The sequence below is a fragment of the Panulirus ornatus genome, chromosome 72 (assembly GCF_036320965.1).
Source record: "Panulirus ornatus isolate Po-2019 chromosome 72, ASM3632096v1, whole genome shotgun sequence".
In the NCBI taxonomy this organism is placed as follows: domain Eukaryota; kingdom Metazoa; phylum Arthropoda; class Malacostraca; order Decapoda; family Palinuridae; genus Panulirus; species Panulirus ornatus.
The window spans coordinates 2990972-3012476 of record NC_092295.1 but is presented as its reverse complement, the minus strand read 5'-3'; the positions used below and the strand labels follow the sequence as shown (position 1 = coordinate 3012476).

At 36.8% G+C, this 21505-nt stretch overlaps 1 protein-coding gene across 3 annotated transcripts in view; it reads left to right on the top strand.

Moving 5' to 3' along the window:
- LOC139748153 (rab-like protein 6) overlaps positions 1-17662 on the top strand; it is a 76650-nt gene extending 58988 nt beyond the window's left edge. For all 3 annotated transcript variants that reach the window (XM_071660867.1, XM_071660866.1, XM_071660868.1), the window contains 10 exons: positions 101-225; positions 727-867; positions 2101-2310; positions 2990-3150; positions 3792-3951; positions 8434-8600; positions 8902-9040; positions 10162-10691; positions 12369-12505; positions 12880-17662. In XM_071660867.1, coding sequence (XP_071516968.1) covers positions 101-225; positions 727-867; positions 2101-2310; positions 2990-3150; positions 3792-3951; positions 8434-8600; positions 8902-9040; positions 10162-10691; positions 12369-12505; positions 12880-13059 — 1950 coding nt within the window. In that variant the 3' untranslated portion in view covers positions 13060-17662. The remainder of the gene's footprint in view (positions 1-100; positions 226-726; positions 868-2100; positions 2311-2989; positions 3151-3791; positions 3952-8433; positions 8601-8901; positions 9041-10161; positions 10692-12368; positions 12506-12879) is intronic.
- Positions 17663-21505: the final 3843 nt, after the last annotated feature.

Sequence of the window (21505 nt, the reverse complement as noted above, 5' to 3'; positions counted from 1 at the left end):
TGTGAACTGAAATTTGACTCTTGAGTTCACAGGTAAAATGAAAGCTATTTCTGTATGCAGACTGCCATTAAGATATACAATTGTGCTTTGGTTTTTGCAGATTGAGGGGCTGAAACTGGACAACACCAATCTGGAATACGAAGAGCCAGCCCTGGATGCTGAGTTCCTTGATGTGTACAAAGGGACTAATGGTGTTATACTCATACTAGATATGACAAAGAGCTGGTAAGGTGCTTGTAGATGTTGTATTTTGAAAGTTAGATTTTGTTACCTTCCTTTTAACCCCAAAACAGTGGCCAACATCAGTTGTTGTGCTCTTAGAGCACAGCAGCCAACAAGAGTGTTACGCTACCTTTACCCACATTTTTTTAGATATCAAGCTGATGTTTCATATTGTAAGTGGCCAGTAGAGGTCTCTTCCACTGCAGAGGTGAAAAGACTATGTGACTTTGATAAGGAGAAATAGGTGTAGGTGATAATAATGTTAACAGCTAGAGAGGAAATATTTTGATGAGAGGGTTGAGGGTGTTCATAAATGTGTAGACTGATTTGGAGTTTACAGACTTCATATGAGATTTTGAAGAGTTACTCGGGTACACATTTTTGAGCAAGAATCATCTTGATGAAGAAGATGTGCTTTTCCTGGATGATGCGAGCATGTTACTTTTGTGTGATGAGAATTACAAAACTGTTGACAGCAACTTTACTCCCGGCATTTCTTTTCAGGACTTTTGACTATGTACGCCGGGAAATTGTGAACATCCCAACTCATATCCCAGTATTAGTTCTTGCTAATCACCGTGACATGGGGCACCATCGAGTTGTTTCTGAGGATGATGTACGATTCTTTATTGAAGCCTTAGAGAGGTAGTGTCACAGAGTTCATTGTTCTCTTTAGTGTATTTTGATTTAATTGTCTATTTTGGTGAGAAAACCTTATTTCTTTCACATTAACAGATCAGTCATTCAAGTTATAGTGCCTTTCTTGTCTTTTTTTTTTTGTTTTGTCCTCTCTACCATGCACACAGGTTTGTGTAGAACTGAAATGTTACATCCAGTCAGGGAGATCTACTTTGGTATTTTTTTTTTTATACTTTGTCGCTGTCTCCCGCGTTTGCGAGGTAGCGCAAGGAAACAGACGAAAGAAATGGCCCAACCCCCCCCATACACATGTATATACATACGTCCACACGCGCAAATATACATACCTACACAGCTTTCCATGGTTTACCCCAGACGCTTCACACGCCCTGATTCAATCCACTGACAGCACGTCAACCCCGGTATACCACATCGCTCCAATTCACTCCATTCCCTGCCCTCCCTCCACCCTCCTGCATGTTCAGGCCCCGATCACACAAAATCTTTTTCACTCCATCCTCCCACCTCCAATTTGGTCTCCCTCTTCTCCTCGTTCCCTCCACCTCCGACACACATATCCTCTCAGTCAATCTTTCCTCACTCTTGTGGATTTCAATCTTTGGACATGTGAACCATTGTCCTGTGTTTACAAATGCAGCTTGAAATAGTATTCAGATAAGAGTCATACTACTAAAGTGACACTCTCATTTCATCAAACAGCCAGATACCTGTAACTTCTCCTGCAAGAAGCCTAGTACTCAGAAGTAAAAACACACAAGCAGTTTCTTCCGGTATGATGGTACTATGTCTGACTCAGGTCACCTTATTCATTAGGATGGAAATGTAAAGTCTTTTTTACACTACAGAATGAAAAGGATGACACTCGTTAGTTATGATGACCGTAGGACTTGCTCATATGCCATATTTAATTGTAACTGTGGTCACTTTGTTTTGGTACTATGAATATTTATGTAATGTGCCATGACTGAGCTGTCAAGCAGTCTCTTGTCGCCACAGCTCATAATTGAATTCAGAAGTATCTCTAATATTTGAATCTGATATTTTGCAAACGCGGGAGACAGCGACAAAGCAGAATAAATAAATATAAAATATTGTGTATGTTCATTTAAAAGACTGTCATATATTTTTTAGAAGCAGAAAGTGACTTTGAAATTCGTGTGTGATACAGAAGACTTAACCTGTTTTTCTCTGGGTTTTGCATGTGACATCACACCCCAGGCCAGAAGGTGCAGCTGACATTCGCTACACTGAATCATCAATGCGTAATGGATATGGTTTGAAGTTTTTGCACAAATTTTTCAATCTACCGTTCCTACAACTGCAGAGAGGGACTTTATTACGGCAGCTTGAAACCAACACTGCAGAGATTGATGCCACTATTCAAGAGCTTGATCTCTATCAAGAGAGTGATGATGCAAATTATGACATGTATGGAAATTTTATGTTGTTTGCCATGATTTATCATTGCTTTAAAAGTTAATATACCTTTAGTTTTAAAATTTTTTTCACTACACACTTGTTTATGATATAAAGTGTTGTGATGTGATAAGTTTCAGAGGTGAATGAAAAATCTTGTTTTTATGAATATTTGTGGTATGAATGACTAGTTCTGCTCCCCAGGTATTGATTAGAATTCTTAAACTTTCATTCCACCTTTGTTTCTAGTATATAGTGATGTGAGTAGATAAATGAATGATATCTTGTTTAAAGGTAACAGGGTCAAATCTTAGACTCCAGTGGTTAGTAAGTGAAGAGAAATGCTGGCCTGTTGGCACCAACTCACCACAATGTTGTGATGTCATTGACCTGGGTGGGTTCGTGAGTGGTTGTTGGATGAGCATCAGCCAACCAGATAGGTATTACAGTGGTCAAAGTGGGTTCACTGTCATGGATGCACCTTATTTTAGGGCAAATTGGTGTTTCAATACCCTTCAAGCAAGTGCTTTCACAGGTGCTTACAAGAGTCTACCTAGAGAAGAGAAAACAGTTCTTCATATTTCAGAATGTGCATGTAGTGTGATAAGGCTGTATAATTCACTTTCCATTAGCAAGTGATATCTATAGGGTATTGAAGATTCATATAATTTTTTAGAGTTTTGTGTTACAGCTTCCTGGATCAATTGACTGATCGTCGAAGAGCAGCAGCAGAGTCTATGGGACCAGTGGCTCAGGTTGCCGCTCCAGTTAATACAACCCCTATTCCTCAGTCACATTCTGCTAACAGTGTGGGATCTTCTGCAAGCCCCAAACCCCAGGCTCCTGTAAATGGTAAGTCTCATCCGTAATTGGGCTGAAATCTTATTATCATTCAGATATGATAAATTTTGTATTGGCAAATTTTTCACAGATCATGTTTCTTATGGTGATGATTACTTTTATGTTATATCGTATTGAAATCTCTTGTAAACATGGATGTTGTTTAAGAACTTTAGAATGTTTATATTGGAAGGAGAAAGACTGATAAAAAGTGAGATTGCAAAAAGGAAATGTGGTGTGAAAAATTCTTTAGAAAAGAGGCTCGGATAAAAGTCTTTGGATATGGTATGGTCAGACAGATGATAGGTAACTCAGGAAAATGTAAACTGTATAGCTGAAGATGCAAAGAAAAGAGTGAGATTGTTTTAGAGTTGGATAAATATAGTGAGAAAATTGACTGATATTAGAAGTACAAGATGGTGCCAAAGAAATTATGTGGGATTTGATTCAGTGGAATTATAGTTTGTTGTGGAAGACATTGTTCAGTTTGGCAAACTAGATATAAGTTGAGGAAATGAGTAAGTTTAAAGGCTGTGAGCAGTTTATCCGTTACATGTAAATTACATGTCATGAGAATTAATGATGATTGGATTGAATTTTTGTATATAATATATGATTTTGGTCTCCTGAAATATCTATATATACTTTTCCAGGTGTATCAAAATCAGTTTCGGTACCAGTAAGCCTTTCCTCTGCATCGTCAAGCACACAGCACAACCCCCACGTATCTGAGCGCCCTTCGCCAAACATGTCAGTCACCAACATGAAAACTCCCAAAACCCCCCCGGTCTCAAACCCAGGAGCAGTTGGAGGGTAAGGTCTGGAAGAACATATTGAACCTTCACTTCAGTACATATATATATATATATATATATATATATATATATATATATATATATTTTTTTTTTTTTTTTTTTTTTTTTTTTTTTTATACTTTGTCGCTGTCTCCCGCGTTTGCGAGGTAGCGCAAGGAAACAGACGAAAGAAATGGCCCAACCCCCCCCCCCATACACATGTACATACACACGTCCACACACGCAAATATACATACCTACACAGCTTTCCATGGTTTACCCCAGACGCTTCACATGCCTTGCTTCAATCCACTGACAGCACGTCAACCCCTGTATACCACATGACTCCAATTCACTCTATTTCTTGCCCTCCTTTCACCCTCCTGCATGTTCAGGCCCCGATCACACAAAATCTTTTTCACTCCATCTTTCCACCTCCAATTTGGTCTCCCTCTTCTCCTCGTTCCCTCCACCTCCGACACATATATCCTCTTGGTCAATCTCTCCTCACTCATTCTCTCCATGTGCCCAAACCATTTCAAAACACCCTCTTCTGCTCTCTCAACCACGCTCTTTTTACTTCCACACATCTCTCTTACCCTTACGTTACTTACTCGATCAAACCACCTCACACCACACATTGTCCTCAAACATCTCATTTCCAGCACATCCATCCTCCTGCGCACATCTCTATCCATAGCCCACGCCTCGCAACCATACAACATTGTTGGAACCACTATTCCCTCAAACATACCCATTTTTGCTTTCCGAGATAATGTTCTCGACTTCCACACATTTTTCAAGGCTCCCAAAATTTTCGCCCCCTCCCCCACCCTATGATCCACTTCCGCTTCCATGGTTCCATCCGCTGACAGATCCACTCCCAGATATCTAAAACACTTCACTTCCTCCAGTTTTTCTCCATTCAAACTCACCTCCCAATTGACTTGACCCTCACCCCTACTGTACCTAATAACCTTGCTCTTATTCACATTTACTCTCAACTTTCTTCTTCCACACACTTTACCAAACTCAGTCACCAGCTTCTGCAGTTTCTCACATGAATCAGCCACCAGCGCTGTATCATCAGCGAACAACAACTGACTCACTTCCCAAGCTCTCTCATCCCCAACAGACTTCATACTTGCCCCTCTTTCCAGGACTCTTGCATTTACCTCCCTTACAACCCCATCCATAAACAAATTAAACAACCATGGAGACATCACACACCCCTGCCGCAAACCTACATTCACTGAGAACCAATCATTTTCCTCTCTTCCTACACGTACACATGCCTTACATCCTCGATAAAAACTTTTCACTGCTTCTAACAACTTGCCTCCCACACCATATATTCTTAATACCTTCCACAGAGCATCTCTATCAACTCTATCATATGCCTTCTCCAGATCCATAAATGCTACATACAAATCCATTTGCTTTTCTAAGTATTTCTCACATACATTCTTCAAAGCAAACACCTGATCCACACATCCTCTACCACTTCTGAAACCGCACTGTTCTTCCCCAATCTGATGCTCTGTACATGCCTTCACCCTCTCAATCAATACCCTCCCATATAATTTACCAGGAATACTCAACAAACTTATACCTCTGTAATTTGAGCACTCACTCTTATCCCCTTTGCCTTTGTACAATGGCACTATGCACGCATTCCGCCAATCCTCAGGCACCTCACCATGAGTCATACATACATTAAATAACCTTACCAACCAGTCAACAATACAGTCACCCCCTTTTTTAATAAATTCCACTGCAATACCATCCAAACCTGCTGCCTTGCCGGCTTTCATCTTCCGCAAAGCTTTTACTACCTCTTCTCTGTTTACCAAATCATTTTCCCTAACCCTCTCACTTTGCACACCACCTCGACCAAAACACCCTATATCTGCCACTCTGTCATCAGACACATTCAACAAACCTTCAAAATACTCATTCCATCTCCTTCTCACATCACCGCTACTTGTTATCACCTCCCCATTTACGCCCTTCACTGAAGTTCCCATTTGCTCCCTTGTCTTACGCACCCTATTTACCTCCTTCCAGAACATCTTTTTATTCTCCCTAAAATTTACTGTTTAGAAAGGGTAGTGAGTGGTGGGATGAAGAAGTAAGAGTATTAGTGAAAGAGAAGAGAGAGGCATTTGGACGATTTTTGCAGGGAAAAAATGCAATTGAGTGGGAGAAGTATAAAAGAAAGAGACAGGAGGTCAAGAGAAAGGTGCAAGAGGTGAAAAAAAGGGCAAATGAGAGTTGGGGTGAGAGACTATCAGTAAATATATATATATATATATATATATATATATATATATATATATATATTTTTCTTTTAAACTATTCGCCATTTCCCGCATTAGCGAGGTAGCGTTAGGAACAGAGGACTGGGCCTTTTTTGGAATATTCTCACCTGGCCCCCTCTGTTCCTTCTTTTGGAAAATTAAAAAAAAAACGAGAGGGGAGGATTTCCAGCCCCCCGCTCCCTCCCCTTTTAGTCGCCTTCTACGACACGCAGGGAATACGTGGGAAGTATTCTTAATCCCCTATCCCCAGGGATAATATATATATATATATATATATATATATATATATATATATTTTTTTTTTTTCACACTATTCGCTATTTCCCGCGATAGCGAGGTAGCGTTTAGAACAGAGGACTGGGCCAGGTAAGGATATTCCCTCAAAGGCCCATGCCTCTGTTCTTAACGCTACCTCGCTAACGCGGGAAATGGCGAATAGTTTAAAAAAAAAAAAAATATATATATATACATATGTTTATTGATGGGCGATGTACTTTGGAATTTTAAAACTTGTTAATGATTATAAGGAAAACAATTGTTGGTGATTTTTTCATAAAACTATGTGTAGTAATTTCAAGAAATTTTGATGAAGCATCAGTATCTTTGCTGCACTCTCTGTTTTAGTTCATACTGACTTCAGCAATATGGTTAATGAATATTGCTCAGCTTTGCTTTTTCTTCAGTCACTGGTCAGTCATTGACTGTTCCCTATCATATCTGAATACAGGTTAGCAGGACATGTTTTGAAGAAAAACAAAAGAATGGTGTGTAGTCCCATTGCATTTAGGGTTCCATTGCATTCATACCAAGCTAGGATACTCAAATAATTCTTTGATTTCAGAGTATTTTTGTCTGTGTTGATTAATGATCAAAAGTTACCCATTTGTATATCTTTCTCCATGAATTTTCTCTTTCAAGTTCTTGTTTGGCATGACCCTCAACAGACTGTCTCAAGTTGCATCAGTTTTACAGGAGTGAATGATAAGTGGAAGAGTGTTACACTTTAAGTTTTGTGCTGCAACTGGATTGTTTGGGTTACTCCAGCTTTGTTTCAGCATTCTCTTGGATATATCTGTATTGGATTTTCAGGATGATTTTAAATTTTTTTTCAAGATTCTTGTCAAGATTCATTTTTTGTTCATACTTGATCACTGTTTTCTGTGTTGCTGAGGTAGCTTTATGATCAGATGATGAAAGGCCACATCCATTCTCTAGCTGTCATGTGTAATACACCGGAACCGCAGCTCCCTGTCCACCACCAGGCCCCACAGAGCTTTCTGTGGTTTACCCCAGACACTTCAACAATATCCACGACATTGTTGCGAATTTGATGCATTTTCTTTTTATCAGCGAGATAACTGGTTTGTTTTCTTTTAGTTAGCTATGTACTGGAGGTCCTCTTTCTCCTCTTTCCTCCTCAGTATTCTTTTAGGTTTTGTATGTAGCACTATTCAAAGTGAAGGACTATATGGCCAAGAATGATTATGTTTCTCAGAAGTCTATGGAAAATCTTTCATTTCTTCTCTTATGACCAGATGGTCTTTTAGTAACAGCTGTAGAAATGTGCTGGGTAAGAATTCATCCTCACGTTTTTGTGCTGAAAAAATGTGCTATGAATTGTTGTTTTTGCTAGAGAGCGGTCCTTTGAGATTGTAACTCAAATACAATGACTGACACAGGGAAAGAGCCATTCTTAAAATGTATAAACTCTGAAAAATTTATGGTTCCTTGAGGTGCTAGAGAGGAACATAAAGTTATTGAAGAAATTGTAGAATGCTGGGGATATTTAGTAGAACATTATGGAAATCAATGAGTTCGTACAAGTTTTGGAGAAAAGATAAAGTATTTAACTTCAGAGAACAGCTATCTACGCAGCTTAACGTTTTTGAGCAGGAATTGTTAATCTGGTGTGAATTATTCAAATGACATTGAAAGCTTTGTATATATGTGTCTTTTGTCCCATATCCTTGTCTGCTACTAACCACCAGGAATGAATCTGAATCCTAAATCTATGAATGCAGAAAGTGCAATAATACCATGATTTTCCTTTCCTTTTCAATGACAAGGTAAAGTCAGGATCTACAATTTTTAAATTTCACTATAAGAGTTCTTTTGGTATAATTTGTAGCTTTGTAAGAAAGGGAATGAAGGTTAATTGATATTTTTCCTATTATTTCCAGTGTAAACAGCAGTAGTAGCAACAACAGTGGTAATAATCCTACCCCTAGCACTCAAGCACCGAAGACATCCAATCACAGTCCAGAAAAATCTCAGGATAAGACCAGCTTCATGTCTCGTATTTTTAACAAAACTAAAGATGTAGAGCAAGCAAAAGAGGCAGTAATAGGTATGTGGAATATTTATCCTATTTTCAGGAGTTTCATGACATAGCAGTGGAAGTATACAAAAGGGTTCTGTTAATATTACATGTTATTGGTACTTCAGGGATAATGAATTATAAAACCCTCGGAATGTATTTGTAGCTATCATTTTCTTGAGTTTGAGACAGAACACCAGTAGCTTAATTACGATTCAAAAGATGAGGACCTCTTGAGCAATTCTATTGCTAAAACATAGCTGTTAATGTAATTATGGGAAGCCTTTGTTCACATTTTGATCTTTTTGTTCTCTGTGATTTCACCCCATAGACAGTTTAACTCCTTCATCGGATCCTGTGTCAGTGGATGATTTTGTGCCAGATGGTGGCCGGTTAGACCAGTCTTTCCTCAATGATGTATCTTCTGTACCAAGTAAAGAACCAACACCACCAGTGATGGATGATGACAGGTAGAATATAACATGCTTCAAATAGTTTTGTTATATGTATTGCATTTATGTAGTATTAACTGAGTACAGTGTTTTTTTGGAGTACAGTAGTGCATATGAATACACAGAATGGTGTAGTAGTTTAGTATCTGCATGTACCATGCACTCCATTTTCAAGTTCCCCTTAAGAGGCTTTAGATAGCCAAAAAATCAACTACATTGAGAAAATATGTCATCATTGTGATAATGATTGCATCCTTTTTTTAGACATTTCTCAAGTTCATAAAGTGTTATGATGATCCAGATGTTTTGTTATCTTTCCCTCTGTTGTACACATAGATTCTGTGATCTATATCTTAGAATATATTATTGTGGAAGTGACTCATATTTCTAATGATTTTTCATAATCTTAGAGTATATTATTGTGGCAGTGACTCATATTTCTAATGATTTTTCATCAGTATGGTTGCCAGTGTTTTAGAGATATTTGTGGGATGAATTGTAAGATATTATTTTATTGTTTGCAGATGTGGAAGGGATTGTCAGAAGAGATAAGATAAACCACTTTTATGTATACTTTTGAAATGTAGGTGTGATATTGAAGGTTAACTAGTAAACTGTGAATAGCATAGATGAACCTTGAGATGAATAGAATGGGGAAAGTAAACAAATACTGTAGATTCAAAAGTTTGAGAGAGTTCAGACTTATGGGAGAAGAGTGTTTTATACTGAAATTCGTCATAGGGAAAGAAGAAATGTAGAGAGATGAACAAAAATGGTGTAGCTGAATTGCAAAAGTGGGAGCAAGGTAATAGGGATGGAAGGTAGGATTTCACCAGTTATGGAGACTTTTGCCATGGCCAACCCATTGAGGGAGTTCCCTGAGGGAATGTGCATCAGAGATATAGATAGGTAGATAGACAGGGAAAATGGAAGGTGCTTGTAAGAGAGTAAGTATGGAAGAGGGCAGCAAATACAGAAAAATCTGAAATAAGCTGCAACTAAGGTTTCTAGAGATTTCACATAGCTTACTTTACTGGCTAGAGATTAGTTGCATACTAGATACTTATGCTCGCTTATTTGCATGTTTGAAAATGTTCAAAATACTTCAAAAATTACTCATTTGGGCTCACTCGTTCCAGTGAAGAAGAATGCGATGGCAATCCCATGGTGTCAGGCTTCCAAGTTGATCTTGATCCAGATGATCTTCAGCTTGGGTTGAATGTGGATATTGCTGCTGATGCAGATGACTTGGAAGATGAAAAGGAGAAAGAGAATGCTACAGATACTTTTATTAATTGTGATATTTCTAAGATAAACTCTATTGATATTCACAGTGACAAAGATGTTTTAAGAACTTGTAAAAAAGATGCAAAAAGTAAAATAAATTTGACAGACAATGAAAAAGAGGAGTCAAGAGAGATTTTAGTGGGTATTTCAAACATTGATGCTCAAGACTCAAACTCCTTTAGCTTGCAACCAAAGAAAGAAACCAGCAACGTTCTTGGTTTTAAAGATGCTGAGGATCAAGGGTTAGAGGAAGAAGAAGACAAAAGTGACAAGCTGGATGATTGGCTAAACTCAGAGGAAGGAACTATTGCAAACCCATACGTTTCTACTTCTATTGTCATGCCTGATGGGACTACCTTGGATGACTCAGATGCTGAAGATGGTAAGAGTGATAGTTCAGACTGAAGAGTAATATGATAACGGGTAGATGAAGCATTCATTTTCTATAGCTTAGACTGGTAATGTGTCAGTTGTGCTGTCAGTGGACTGAACCAGGGCATGTGAAATGTCTGGGATAAACCATGGAAAGTTCTGTGGGGTCTGGTTGTGGATAGGGAGCTGTGGTTTCAGTGCATTATACATGACAACTAGAGCATGGATGTGAGTGAATGTGGCCTTTCTTTTTCTGTTCCTGGTGCTACCTTCCTAATGCAGGAGACAGCAGTCATATATGAAAAAATATATATGTACCTGTTTATATATGTTGATCATACAGCAATGGTGGTGGATTTGAGTGAGAAACTTGAGTGTAATTGTTATTGTAATTGTTATTGGAAGCATCTTCAACATAAGTTGGGTTTAGTGGCTTTATATCCTTTGTTATTACATTTTTCCTTTTGGGATCTTGGTAACTGAAATGGTAGTTCACCAGCATTTTATCATTTTGCTTTGATCCTTGACAGAGTGACAAGCGAGGAAGTTTCCCATATTATATACTAAAACTTATTACTGGAACTTTTAGCTGTACATGTATTTTTGACAATCTCAGCTCCCATTTCTCACAGATAGGAAAGCATTTAGCATATAACTTTATCCTAAAGCTTACCTTCATTGGATTTGAGTCCTTTTCTACTTGGGCTCGTGTTTTCTTTTCTGTCTTTATTACTGTTAGAGATGAGTGTAAGTAAGTAGGAATGAATACGTAAACAGTGACTCATTGCTGCTTTGATTTCCAAACAATACTTTACTAGGTTTAATTAGGAAGTGCTGTTTTAAGACATCATGATTACATTGTATATTTCTCATATACAAGTAGGCCTCTAAATGGTTGTTTTTTAACTAAATACCACATAAACGAAATATGCCATTATCTTACAAGATTTCTGGTTTTCTCCGGTGAGTTGTACCTGAACAGAATAGTTTTAGTTTCATTTGAATCTTTAAAGAGCCTAAGTAGTGTTTTTCTTACTTTAGTGAGTTGGTTCTAGGAACAGATGAAGAAATGGCATCATTCACTCACATCCACCAAGTACATGATAAACATTGATATTTTTATGTACACCAACTGGATCAACCATCATAACAAAGATAAAAGATTTAATTGTGCATAGGAATTGTTATCATAGGGAAGTGAAGTGGGTATGGTTCCTTTTTCATGTGTGACTTTTAACCACTTAAATTTTTTTTGTAATGTTTCCTCATGGTATTTATAATAGACTAGGTGTCTAATATCTTTGCAGAAGCTTTGTCATTCAGGAGATTTGTGGCAAAGTCAAGATTTGGATGAAGACAAGGATGTTAAAGAGAAGAAAGAATTGAATGCCACATCTAGATCTTATTCATTAGTTGAATAGAAATATTAAATGACTTTAAAGAAAGAAAAAAGAATGTTTTTCGTTCTTCCTTTTTTCTCCTTGCAGCTTACTCTTAACTGTCTCCAGCTCAGTTGTAGATTCCTTTAATTTTTAATCGTACATTCTCAATATTAGAAGGCCCATTCTTTGATTGGCTCCTTACCTGTTTGATGTGATGAGTCTTGATAATGGCGTAAAAGCAGGAATTTTTTTTAGACAAAATAGCAGCGCAAAAAGGATAATGATTTTTATTACATTTTCTTTAGGCTCTGTAGTAGAAGCTGGCCAAAGAAGAGAGAAGCTGAGTCATCAGAGTTGCAGCTCATCAAGGAGTGATAGTCCATTAGAACTATCAGAGCACAAGAAAAAACACAAAAAAAAGGACAAAGAAAAGAAAGAGAAGGTACTGGTTGTTTGTGCCCTTTTCCACCTGTTATCTCAAATGGTATATTAGGTTCTTTATGCCATTTTCCACCTTTTATCTGTCATGGCATATTAGGTTGTTTGTACCATTTTGCACCTGTTATCTGATACGGTTGATTTAAGATTACAGTATTTTAGGAAGTATGAATATGTTACATATTTTCCTCCATGCAGTTGGGTGACTTTTTTTTTCTATGAATTTATCTGTGGAGGTCCTGGGGCTCTTGTGTAATTGACTACTTTGGTTTGTAAACCACTGCAATAATCAGCTCATGATTGTCAGATGAATATATGTAGGCTATATGCTCCATTTTGATTTCATGTTGGTAATCAGTATACATCAATGTTTTGTAGGATGATGATAAATCAGCCAAGAAGCACAAGAAGAAAAGCAAAGGTAAGGATAAGGAGAAAGATAAGGATGGAGATAAGAAGAAAAAGAAAAAGAAGAGAGACAAAGAGAAAGATGATTTAGAAGAATTCTTCACTGGATCTCCAGAAAAAGAATTTGATGATGCATATGAGGCTATATAATTCAGCTTCATGTTCATCCATAAAAGTTGGTATGAAAATCCTTTGTTCTCTTTAATGATACCTTGGCACATGGTGCTGTTGAAGAGGACAAAATTATCTTAGTATTTGTTATTTTATTGTACTGTGGTTGCATCTCATTGAATCTCAGTTTTCGTAAAGGTCAAAACTTAAATTTTCTTGTACCTTTTATTACGCTTATTTTCATTTGCCTCCATTTTTTTACCCATCTTGTGTGTTAAATGATTAGCTTCATATTTCAGAACATGATATTTGTTCTTAGTTTAAGGAAGTATTTATGAGGATTTGTAAATATGTAACATCAGTTATGTCATCTTTTGGAGGTGAGATTGTGTTTTCAAAAAGTTTCACAATAATGATATTTTTGGAATGATTTGCAACCACTTGTTAAGTGTTTTGGACTGATCTTATTTTGAAAGGAATTTAGGTTAGGTTACCCATTGCTTTGTTACTGGGTAATAGGTATGGAGGTTTTGTTTTCTCCTGAATCAGTTCTGAGACACACCTAGATTTTGTGATGAGAACATTTGATTAGATTTGCATACTTTTTCATAAATCATTAAATCACTAGTGTGTTTGGTAATTATTGCTATTGAGCCATATTATGGGATATGCATTAAAAGTCACCAGAATTCCTGTTGGTATAAGGGTGCAACTGGAAAACCCTGATTTTTTTAAAGAAATAAGTAACTATTTTGGTGATAAGTTTTTTTTTTTCAGTACTAGGAAGATCGATCATCTCGCGATATGAAAGTGGAAAAATATTGAGCAGTTCTTTACAAGAATATATATATATATATATATATATATATATATATGTGTGTAATATGATATTTTTATGATTATTATCATTATTATTATTTTTTCATACATATTCGCCATTTCCTGCTTTAGTGAGGTAGCACCAGGAAGAGATGTAGAAAAGGCCTCATTTGCTCACGTTCATTCTCTAGCTATCATATGTAATACACAAAAGTCACAACCCCATGTCAACAGTGAGATACCAGCTGCCTAATATTCTTTAGTTCAGTCCTTATATAGATTTTATAAATGCATAGAGTCCTTTCTATCCTTGTGAGGCTCTTGCAGCACTCAGGAAGCTGGTGACATTCACTGGTCAGGACCACAGGTCATAGAGTGTTGTGATGTCATGTGTGCAGAGAGTGCAGGGCAGTTGAGCAGTAAATGCTTGATGTCTTTATTTTACTTGCATCTTGGGCATGAAGGATCTTGGGGTTTGTTGAAATGGTGTTTATAGTGTAGAAATACAGAGGAAAGCAAACAACAACAAACTGTTGGCCTCTTTTGAGGCTGTGAAGGCAAAAGAGATTAGAACCTTATGTTTTCACGTTGTAAAAGTAAAAGGGCAGACTACAACTTTGTAGATGATACATTTATCTTCTGAGGTGCAAATAGTGTCTGTCATGGTCTTGAAGTGAAGTATTTGTCAATTCTGTTTGTAAATGTTCATCTTGTGTTGATTTACAGTATTTTTATTGGCAATTCCTTCCATATGTTGATACTCCTGGAGAAGAAGTACTTAATCTCATTTAAGGGAAATCGTTTGCCTACGAATTTGTATTCATACCTTCAAGTGATTTCTAGCATTGAATAAATGCTTAGGTCAGGATTGTTAAAGTTTTTGGTAATTTTGAGTACCTTTCACAAATTCCCTTTTAACTTTCTCTCTTCTAAGCTTAATAAGTGTATCTCTTGTAGACTGCCATCGTAAGATTTGTTTCTCAGGCTAGGACTGATTTCATAGCACCACTCTGTTTATTCTGTCAGTGTCTTTTTTCAAGTAGGGTGACGAAAACTAAATGCAACATTCAGAAATAATTTGCATAGAGTGAGGATTAGTATTTTGAATTCAGTTGCCGTACTTATTCCACTTAGAATTTTTTTTTTTCATTTACAGTTTCTACAGATTACTTACTTGGCTTTAGGTCACTGAAGATTGTTGTATCTTTGTCTCCATCTGTTCTTACATTTAGAAAGTAATGGTATAGGAGAGGAGGATTTCCAGCACCCCACTCATGTCATCTATGACACAGGATATACTTTTCTTGAGCTCCTATACCCAGGGATATGCTATCCTTTTGTTTATATTTTGCATTTTTCACAAGTGGATTGGAAGCTGTTGTGTGCAGGTGATCGTAGGAACAATCAAACCGTTTCTTGCTTCCATTTCTTTAATATCTGTTGAGCACTGACATTTTTAAAACACTCCAGTACCTATTCAAGAAGATACTGGCTACGAAGGAAACAAAAGATATACATAAAACCTGTTTACAGGAAGAAAATTTATTCATTTACCATACCTTTCTGACCTAAGGCCCCTTCTGTGGGGCTTCTGCTTCTCTCGGAAAGTTGGCCACGTCCACCAGGTGGAACCACAGATCAAGAATGGTGATGAGTGTTCGTGGAGTGTGTATAGAAAATTTGAGGAGTAGCTGTTTAGTGTTTTTATTGTGGAAGTTGCTTGGGTATGATTTGTTGAATTGATGTTCAAAATATGGTGTCGTCAGTATAGGTGACATGTTTTAACTTGTATATGTCTGGGGAACGTAGTTCCAGATGTGTTTATGTTTGATGGAGTGGAATTGAAAATTTGATTGGGTGGGTTGTTGTTAAGCGTTTGTTAGGTCTCATTGCAGAGTGAATGTTTCTTGTCAGAGTGACATTTGTAGGATAAAGGAGAGCCTTTGATTATAATTTGCTGAGTTGTGAGGAAGAAGTACATAGGATTGTAGTGGAGGTATCTGCATTTCATTGTTTGGATGTTTCAATGGGGATTAGAATTCTGTTTTGTTGGGGATGAAAGTTTAGCTTTATGAATCAAAGACTATAGACCAGAATCAGGAGCTAATGTTGCAAAGCTTAGACTATACTAACGAGAAGTCAGCCTCCTTATGCAGATAAGAGCTGAAGGTATTGGTGAGTGTAGCACAATACACTGATATATAATGTCTGTTCAGTATTACTTACAGTATTTAGGAAATAAAATTGTTGTTTGTGTTTGCATGAAAACTTGGTGCAATGCAAATTTTTTTTCTAAAAGGGTGGCTATAGTAATGTCAGGGAATGGAACCCATGTTTTTACCGTGGAAGCACATGTTCATTTGAATGGAATTTTCTTACACAAGCCTCTTTAGTAATGCAACCAATAGTGTAAATAAGGAAGATTTACGTGAGGAATGTGCTTAATTTAAAGAAAACCATGTGCTGACTAAGTAATCAATCCCTTAACAAAGAAGCCCTAGAGATTAAGGGGGTCCCAGTACAGGGTTTCATGAAAAAATACAAAAAATATTTTAAGTTTATCATTTTATTAGAGATATGAAGAAAGGTTACGAAGAAAAATAGAACACAATGGAATTTGAAAATGGTTAAGTTGTGCTAATTGATATGTGTCTTACAGCATAGACGGTTATTTTTTGTAAGCAGTTACAGTAATTATTTCTTTTTTGTTTGTTGAAAGCTTTCATTTTTATGACTACATTTAGGATGCTTTGTTTGATGAGGTACATATGATCAAAAGAAAGATAAATTTAAGTCCGAATTATACTGCCCTACAGCATATCTAGAAATGATATTCCACACATTTGATATTTACATTATTTCAAAATTTTCTTTACTGGCAGACTCAAGTGAGAGAGTGCAGAAGCTGATGTTTGATTTTGGAAGAGTACTTGTAAAAGGAAGAAGTTGAGAGATAATTTAAACAAAAGTAAGGTAATGAGATTTTGGTGGGAGGTGAGATATGTTTGTTTGAGAGTAAATCTGGATGGGAAGAACCTGAAGAAAGTTGAGGTCTTTAGGTTCCAAGGAGTGGACATGGAGTGTATGAAATTTTAGGCTGGGTGAGGGAACAAGGGTCCTGGGTGCTGTGAGGAGTGTATCGAAGGAGAGGCCATTGTCTGTAAGGGCAAAGATGGGTGTGTTTGTTGTGATGGTATAGTAGTCCCAGTGATGCTGTTTGAGTGCCAGCTTTGGACCCTGAATGCAAAAGAAAGAAGAGGGTGGATGTGTTGGAAACAATTCCTGTGGACAATATGTGGTGTGTAGAGCATAGATCATATGGAGAATGACAGTGTAATTGAAAGGTGTGGGGGTAAGTGAAGTTTTACTGAGAGAGCTGATCAGTTGTGCTTAAATGATTTGGATGTACGGAGGGGATGAGGAAAGAGAGACTGACTAAGAGGACATACATTTTAGAAGTGAAGGGAGCAAGGGTAAGGGAAGGGACCAAGACTCAGATGGAAGGATGGAGCAAAAGAGGCTTTGAGGTGTCATAGCCAGAACATTCAGAAGGATGAAAGGCATAAATGGGATAGAATGAATTGGATTGATGTTGCACATGAGGGACACCATGCTGTTCACAAGGCAGAGCCAAAGCACATGAAGTGGTCTGGGAAATCGTGTTAAAGTTTGTGGGGCTTGGCTGTGGATGTTGAGCTCTGTTTAGGTGTATTATACATGAAGAAAAATGGATATTAGCATATGAGATCATTGTTTACCTGTTCTTGGTGTTGCCCTGCTAAATTGGGAGATGATGAACAAGTATGAAACAAAGAGAGAAAAATTACATATTTGTCTTGACTTTGATATATGGACATGAAAGTCAAGTTTTTGTGGTTCAGAGCAGATAGAGATAAATAATTTGGTTAGGATGGATGGAAATAGGAAGGTAAGTAGAGTTGTGAAAATGAGTAAAGGATATGAAATGTGGAGAAATTGATAGAAAGACACATGGATGAAATTCTTCAAGGATGGTATGGCGATGTAGAACATGTCAGATGATAGGTTTGTTGAGAATATGTATATAGTAGTGCAGCAGAATGTACAAGGAGGAGAGGTAGACTTTGAAAGAGATGGACAGATGCAGTGAGAACTGACAGTTGAGGGTTATTTCAGATGAAGGAGAATGATGGTGTTGGTCACACTTGATGAATCAATTTGAGCATCACAATGAAAAGGTGGAAGTCTTTGTTTCACTTTCACACATTAGGCTTGGGTTGAATATGTGTATGAATGACTTCAAAGACTGTGTGTGCCTGACCCACCCAAAGATATTTGGGATGGAGCTAGTAATGATAAATAGAATACTAGCTATAGACTTATTTATTTTGTTCAAACTTTTGCAAATCAAGATTATGGAAGTTTATTCACAGTTATTGGAAAATAGACTTTTAGATAATATGAATGTTACCAGGCTTTATTTGATCAAAATGATAAAGCATTTGCCTCTTCTTAAGTTATTCTCATATTTAAATGATGCCAAAGAGAAAATACAATATCTTGTTTAGTTATTACCATAGTTTTGGTTAATAATTTCCTTCATTTTAAGTGAAGTGGGTAATTACATACATCTTTGTGTTTGTTAGTGTGGGCAGTATTTGAAAGCTTGAGATACTGAAATTTTTATTTGTGGTTGAGATGTCGGATTGCATCTTTATAGCAGTTTTGTTAGTATGTCCTTCCTAGACTACCCAAAGTTCTGAAAAAGGCTAGTTTTTCTAACCTGCCAGTTAGTGTAGCCAAACAAAAAAGTGCCAAACCATACCTCAACACAGTATCTGTCTCTCCAGACATCTCCATCACACATAGGCCAGCCAGCCACAGTCTTGAAAACGAACAAAGTATTCTAAGTGTTTTACCTCTCTTCCACCTTTTGTTGGGACAACTGAAAATCGTGGCGTAAAAACAACTTCCAACAAATTGCTCTCAATGCCAAAATGAATAAGGTTCTTGTTGGACTTTTCTAGTGATGTGTGTGGTAAGTAACATGTGAAGCCATATGTTAGTTATGAATGATGAGAAATTGCTGTCATCCTCTTTTAGATATGTGTTATCTGCTTTAGCATTTATTCTCTTACCAGCAGTTGAATGGTGAGTAATATGTATATTTGACAATGGACGTTTACTGGAATGCAGGTGCCTTTTATTTAGTACTTAGTGCCTTGGTGATGTAAAGGAATTGAATTCTTAATGGAAGTCCTAATGTGTTAGTCCTTATGTCAGCAGGTATTTTTTTCTTGTACAGAGTTTGAAACTCAGATGTTCATCTAGGAAAATTTGTTGGCTGAACTGAATGATTTAGCCATTGGCCAGCCAGAAGGATTGGGTTAGAGGACCACAGTTCTGCAGTATTGACTCCTACACAAGGCACATGACTTCTAACATTTGCTGTTTTGTTCATACATCTCTGAAAACCCGAAATTAACAAATTCAATACATAATTGAGTATCTTGGTATCTAAATAGTAATTTCATTTGGTTTTAAACGTATATGGATGTTCTTTAGCAGGAAGATATGTAAGAAGTACTTCCTCTCGTACACAGCTCTTTCAGTTTAATTAGCTTACATATTTCAAACAACTCCTGCTTACACCAGTAATTGAGTGTTTCATGATTATTGTTTTCTGTTCAGAAATAAATCTAAAGGTTGCATGGTTTCTGTGATGATTTTACATGGTCCTAGATGGTTGTAAGTGAGGGATGATAACCAGATGGATGATGAGTGAATATGATAAGGTTGTTATTGGTTGACTCATATAGTGGATTGTTGAGAGAGATGTATGCTGTGTTGGGGTAGTTTACTTGTACTTTTTTTTTTATTGTTATAGGTCAGAGGATGCAAATCTTTAAGGTTGAGATCACAGATTTATTCACATTATAAGACTTTATAGTGGCAAAATACTGGATTCAATTCGTGACGTGTAAACATTTTTAGTTAACATTGATCATAGCCATTTTGTAAGCAAGGAAAGTATCACCTAAATGAAGACAGTTAAAAGATATAGTTTTATGAGTTCATTTTTTATCATTTCTTTCTTTCTGAGAGGGCTAAGGTTAGATAGATTTGCCATGCACCTTGATAACATGAAATCTCAGACACTCATTCCTTATTTATCAAGGTGAATTAATAATGATTTGTTATTACTGTCTAAGTAATACACTAAGCTAGTTATAAAGAGACAGGGTTTGCACTTTTGCCTGTGACTTATCTGTGTCTGAGAATCCTTAGGAAAACATCTTTGATTCTAAAGACATTAGTAAAAAAAAATGAGATAGGCTGACTAGGCTTACTGATTAGAAATATCATCCATTGTATGAATTTTATTAAGCTATTTCTGCTATATAGCAAAGTTTTAGGATCAGCTTTTAACATCAAGTTCCTAGGAAGAAGAGTGAGGTCTTTATTTAGTGGTCTTGTTAATTCCAGTGGTTAAGGATATGTGTTATGGATCTTATCTACTAAAGTATATTCGCTACATACAGGCTTATGTATTATGAATTACTGACATCCATTCTGAGATATCAGTGTGCTGACTCATGTAAAAGTGTCTGATTCATCAAAAGCTCTCAGATCTGTGGTCACCAGTGGTAGAAATGCTGCAGAAGGAGGACCACACTTATATGAGGTTAGTGACTAAGTTGACAGCTGGCAGTTATTGAGATAATGTAAAGGAAAATTTAGCTTAAGGTTGAGTATTATACTGTACGTCTTAGAATTCAGGTTAGTTCTCAGTCATCATTATGTGAAAATTGCAATTAACAATCTCTTTTCAGTACATTTTCCAGATGCATCCTTATTTTGGATTTAGAAAATACAAGAGCCGAAATGTATTATTGTAGAATTAGACTTATTAGAAATGATGCTTTGTAAGAAAATTATAGTGTTTTGTAACTCAGGTAATTCATAACCTCAGATTATATCATTTTAGTGATATTTAGAGTGCATTATGTTGTGTTAGAATCTTTTGTTAGACCAGAATTTCAGATTTTTAATATACAAGCCTGGAATAAAAGGAGGTAAACTGCCACAAAGAGGTGTCCTTTTGTTTGAGCTCTGTGTAAAAGTCTTTCACATAGTATTTTTTTCTCAAATATACTGGTGCTTTGAAGACCATGAGGGAGGTTTACTTGGACTGTTTTCTTCTCCGAGCAGTGTATTTGAATAAGACTGAAGACATTTTAATTTACAAAGAGTGTTTTGGATTGTAATTTTCAGCTCGTCATGTAAGGTATGTTGCATGTGCATGGAAACTTAAAGCTGTTTTATAAACACTTCAGTCCTTTCAGGGGATTCAGTAAATAGTGAAAAATGCATCCCATTCTTACCATTATGGCTTAAATCCATGTTCAGGTGCCACGCATGGTTAGCAGCGTCTCCCACTATTTTCCAAAGCCTCTGATGAAAAGAGTTCCTCTAACTCAGGAAACTTCCTCCCTCCAAGCTGATCCATATTAAATGTAGTAATGAATTACTGTTAACTTCCAAACAGAGACCAGATATCAAATATCAGTTATTGAAGTTTCCAAAGCTTCCTTTTGAATGTCTTGGATGAGTACACTAACTTGTTTCTAAGCTACAAGACTTTGTTAGACAATATGCAGCAGACTTTATTATCTGCTAAATCTTT